Source organism: Pteropus vampyrus, unplaced genomic scaffold (genome assembly GCF_000151845.1).
Source record: "Pteropus vampyrus isolate Shadow unplaced genomic scaffold, Pvam_2.0 Scaffold98, whole genome shotgun sequence".
NCBI lineage: Eukaryota > Metazoa > Chordata > Mammalia > Chiroptera > Pteropodidae > Pteropus > Pteropus vampyrus.
In genome coordinates this window covers 792,888-798,352 of record NW_011888879.1, presented here as the reverse complement: position 1 = coordinate 798,352, position 5,465 = coordinate 792,888, and the positions used below count along the sequence as shown (strand labels likewise).

At 34.4% G+C, this 5,465-nt stretch overlaps 1 protein-coding gene and 1 pseudogene across 3 annotated transcripts in view; one reads left to right on the top strand and one right to left on the bottom strand.

Moving 5' to 3' along the window:
- Positions 1-5,465, top strand: part of INTS7 (integrator complex subunit 7) — a 60,396-nt gene that overhangs the window by 26,377 nt on the left and 28,554 nt on the right. For all 3 annotated transcript variants that reach the window (XM_023533200.1, XM_011364497.1, XM_011364498.2), the window contains exon 9: positions 5,077-5,211. In XM_023533200.1, coding sequence (XP_023388968.1) covers positions 5,077-5,211 — 135 coding nt within the window. The remainder of the gene's footprint in view (positions 1-5,076; positions 5,212-5,465) is intronic.
- Positions 4,298-4,416, bottom strand: LOC111742674 (annotated as a pseudogene).

The following is a 5,465-nucleotide window of genomic DNA, read 5'->3' as shown; positions in this document are numbered from 1 at the left end:
TTCTCCTTGAACTGTTTATCAAATAGTCCCTTTCATTTGAAATGCCATTATCATATATTCTAGTATGTATTTGAATCTATTTCTGGAACCAGTTTTCTTTCTTGGATTTCTGCATTTGTGAATAGGAAAAAACATCTTACTTTTTTGATTTTTACGAGTTTATTATACATTTTAATATTTAGCGGGGCTTATTTTTGTCCCTTGTCAGAATTTTTCTGGCTATTTTCTGATTTTTATTTTTCTATATGACTTTTAGAAACAGATTCCCTCCTCCCTCAAATTTTGTCAGTGTTTTTATTTGGGTCATATTACATTTACTGTTTGACCTTTCTGAAATTTTATCTTTAATTTTTCCCCAAGTCTAAGTTTTGCTCATTTTCTAAAACTTTGTCTTTGGGAGAACAGTAATTAGTTTAATTTAACAGAGCAGATATTTGACCATTTATATTATATGTAGTCATGTACGAGTCCTAAGAGTAAATATACAGGATGAGCTAATATACACTGAGTGTATATTCATAGCTCACTGCATTGAAAGAATAACTAGCATCTTGTTTTAGGTAATATTCGGACAACCTTAGGAGTAGAGAAAAATGACCTGAAATGGGAGGAGGTTAGATATCTCACTCATAAACTTATAGATAGAATATCATGCTCTCTACTATTTTTTTTTAAATATACATATATGACTAGTATTCATATTTATTAGGTAAGTAAAATATGGTGGGAGTTCTGCTTGTGAAGAATAAATAGTACATAATTCATAGTGGTCTTAATAAAAAGTCATTTATGATGACTTTTTAAAAAGTAGTCTTTATATTTTTAGAACAGGTATAGATTTACAGAAAGATGGAGAAGATAATGCAGAGGATTCCTGCATCACCACCTCCAAAGTCAGTTCCCCCTGTAACTGATATTTTACATTAGTATGGTACATTTGTTACAATTAATGAATCAATATTGACACATTATTATTGACTAAGGTTCATACTTTGTTCAGGATTCTTTAGTTTTTACCTTGTGACCTTTTTCTCTTTCAGGATCCTATCTAGGATACCACATTATATTTAGTAACATGTCTCCTTAAGCTCCTCTTGGCTGTGGCAGTTTGACTTAAGTTTTTTATTATGGAAAAAAGACATTAATATATAATTTTTCTAAAAATAGAAAATTTTAAATGAGTAGACAGTTTTATAGTATATTGACGTTTTAACTTTTGTGTTTCTTCTCTTCTGCATTTCAGGCACTCTGTGAATGTGCCCTCCAGACTCCTTATGACAGCTTAAAACTCGGGATGTTGTCTGTCCTTTCCACACTGTCAGGGACTATCGCTGTCAAACATTACTTCAGCATAGCTTCGGGTAAGAAGAAAGGAGATGATATATGGATCGTGTGCTAATCCCTTTATTCATGTTGATGTTTCAGGCTGTTTGTTCTATAAAGCTTTAAAATCTAGAGAGGTTTCAGTCCCATACTGTTACATGCTACTGATTTATTTGAAAATTATTTCTTAACTAATGCCTATGGTAATACAATCTCACATTCTTGATCTTAACTCAAGGATATTGTTTTTCTAGATTTGCCCTTTGTTGAATTATCTGTGGGTGAAACAATATTTTTGAGGATGCTTAAAGTAGCTGGTTTGCTTTTGTATGTCTGGCTCAAAGTGCCCTTTAAATTTCAGTACATTTCAAAGGCCAAGTGGTGGTAAATTTTAAAAGTAAATGTCACATGCTACCTTTTAGGTGTGTGTTATCACTCTAGAAAATGATCGAAATAAAACTTACCCCAGTTCAATATTGCTTTCCTTGTTGCCTGTTCAAGATGATTTAACTCCAAAATATGTTTATTAATGTCCAGTGAAGAACTTCCTTACGTAACATACTTAAAGCTAAAGTTTTGTTGTTTTGTTTCATTGCAAGTTTTGTGGAATATCTGTTGCTTCCTTCTTCAGTCATTTTGAATTAATTAAGCACTATAACGTACATTTGTCCTTTTTATGGTTTCACAGCATATGAACTTACTCAGTAAAAGGAATTCCTAACATATAAGTCTTGATAGGAAGCTGAAAATACCTGATATTCTGTTGCTAAGTCTCCCTACCACCTAGGGTACACACATGTAGCCTGGACCTACCTAATCATTTTCATACCACAGACTGAATTGGGAGCCACTAACAAAATGTAGCAATATAGGAGAATCCATTCTGGTGACATAGCAATGACCACAGCGACATCCAGTTTCCAGGGCACACTATAGCGGTGTTTGTTTGCTATGTCTTGTACATTTGGTAGCAGTGTAAGTCGTGACATCATGATATCAGTAACACTGGCAGTAATGTCTTCACTGGACTAAACTGCATGCATGGTCCGGGCTGTGATCTTGATTGGTCTCTAGCCTTGCCTTTTTTCTGAGCTTAGTTTTCCAGCCTTTCCAGTAATTCTATGAGGTACTCTCATCATTGTTCTGTTGCTACATAAGTCACCTCAAAACTTAGTGGCTTAAAACCATGACCATTTTATTTGCTCTGATTCTGCAAATCAGCAATTTTGACTGGCCTCTGCTGGGCAGTTCTGCTTGTCTCACCTGGCCTCTCTCATAAGACTCCAGTCATCAGGAGCCTTGACCAGGCCGGATGGTGTATGATGGCCTCATTAATTGGCTAGAGGTTGAAAGGCTTTCAGTTGAAGTACCTTGGTTCTTCTCCATGTGACTCTCAGTGGGCTAGTTTGGGCTTGTTTATAGCATGTTCTCAGGGTTCTGACAGCAGCCAAAAGCAAGCAAGCGACCAACATCAAAGCACTTTTTGGCCTTTTGTTTGCATGTGTTTTTTTTTAAATATCTCATTGGTCAAAGCAAGTCACCTGGCCAAGACCTTTTGTTGCAAGGAATTAGAAAATTTACCTTGCAAAGGGGCATGCCTGCAAGAGATGGGAGAGACTATTACAGACTATTACAGTCTACCATATACCCAATGTGCTTTCAGTAAATTCTATTTCTTCACAAATCAGCCAGTCTCAGTTTCTTAGCTTGAAGTTAATATCCTTGACTGATATCACATTTTGAAAGAACTTCAGTAAACAGAGCATTAATTGGAACTTAAAATTTATAAGAGCCTTTCCATTCAAGGTCTCGTTACTTCTGTACAAGTTGCCTTTCAAGTGAGGCACATGCAAGGGAGTTTATAAGTATTGAAACTGAGGCCCACAAAGTTTTGATGATATATCCAAACGCACATACTTACCGAGTGCATGAGGGTTCTGACTCAGGGTTTTTCTTTATAGTAAACTGATCTAATGCAAGATGACTTTTTTTTCTTTATTTTTTAATTCCAAGGCCATTCATAAGCATTGTGTCAGGTTATAATATTCAGGCACTTCTAAGCTAGATATTTTATTTCTTTTTATTGAATTTTGTTAAAGTGTAGGTTATATATGGAATTATACAAAAAGCTCGAATAACCAGACTAGATAATGTTTACATAAAATAAAAGTCAAGGATTTTCCAAAAAATGAAAAAGAAAATATGTATGCTTGTAAATTTATAGGCTCTCTGGAATGGAACACAAGAAACAACATGGAGTTGATAAGTGAGACTTTTCACTCAGTAACTTTTTACCTTTTTCTACTCTTTATTGAACCTTTGAACCATGTGAATTTATCTTAAAAATCATTCCTGAATAAATAATAAAAATGATAATTTTATCTGTTAAATAGTTCACATGGAAGAATGCTCAAAAATATTATATTTTAAAAGCAGAATATTGGCCAGTATCTACTTTTGAGTCTGCATTATCCATATCACATGGGCAAGGAAAAGAATGCAGGAAATATGATTTCCATAATGTTGAAAAGATGAACACATAATTTCATCTTTCTAATATTCTGCCTGTTTTTAAAACACTGAGGCTTTACCTAAACTCGTAGTTTTAAGTTAAACTGGAAATCAGTAAGGTGACCATATATGTCCCACACTGCCTGGGACAGTCTTGGTTTATATCTGTTGTAATTAATATGTATACCCTTCAGCCTCAAAAAGTATCATCACCCTTGGTACGAGAGACAAGTTTGAAATTGATAGGAATTGTGGAAAAATTAGGGGAAAAGAAGCTAGGAATGAGAGACTCTGCTAAGAAGTTGAATAAGCTTTAATCTCCTGATTCTTCTTGCAGCTCATTTATAACTGAGAGCTTCTCCACTATAAATGAAAACATTCACAATATAAACTTTAAATTACAGAATTTCAAGTGTGAATTTATTCATTCATTCATTCATTCATTCATTCATTCATTCATTAATGCCTACAGCACCTGGTATACCTAGGTGGCCACCTATCCAAGTACTAACCAGGCCTGACCCTGCTTAGCTTCCGAGATCAGACGAAGTCGGGCACATTCAGAGTGGCATGGCTGCAGAAGTGTGAATTTAAAAAGTTGCCGCAATCTATAGCTTAGAACTTGAGGTATAAAGCACAGACAAGTGCATAACTAACTAGTTTTATGACCTTGATAGCAAGATGCTTATAATCTTCGGGCTTTGATTTCTTCTATAAAAGTAGGGTGTTGAATCAGTTAATTCTCAAGTCCTTTCCAGCTCTAAAATCATGATTTTTTTGGTAAACCTTTTGAAGGATAACTATATATGCCAGCAATTGAGATAGGAAAAGCAAACCTAAAATTTTTGTTTCTCTTTTTATTCTTTTCTTGAAAGTAAGGTTTTATCTGATAAGAAGCCTGTAATGACATCCATTTGAACTCCCAAGATACAATTTGTAGTTGTTTTGGCTTTTGCACTGTTGCTTAGTCAGTTTTTAATAATATTTTTGTGAGAATGTCTTATTTGATTTCAGGTCCTAATCATTACAAAACTATTAGTTCATACCTATGCTAAGTACCTTGATAAGAGAATGAAATGATGATGTATATTGATAATGAGTTGGGGTACCGGTAAAAATTTTGTTAAAGTTTGTTATTGGAGGTTTTCTCTTGAAAATTAGAAAAATGAAACTATGCACTAACATGCTTTTGAACTATATAATTGAATTACAGTGTGTACTGCTTTTTCTCTGCTTTTTTAGGAAATGTGGGTTCTTCGCCTAGATCCTCTGATTTAGTCAAATTAGCCCAAGAGTGCTGTTACCATAATAACAGGGGCATTGCAGCTCATGGAGTCAGAGTACTAACTAATATAACTGTTTCTTGTCAAGAAAAAGGTAAGTGATCAGGATTGATGTTATGTATAAACTTTTAAATTGGAGCTTGGGCAGATTTCTATTTTTGGTTTTCTAATCCCTTATTATTTTTAGCCAGTGTGCTTTGATCTACTAGTTGCCTCCTTCTGAAGTGTTCTTACAGCAAGTTTTCTTAAGACTACTTAATTCTTTGAGAAATTTTTTAAAATATGAGGACCTTGGGATTGGGGTTGTGGAATTGAAAGGTTTTGTAGAGCATTGCCCATTTCCTCCCC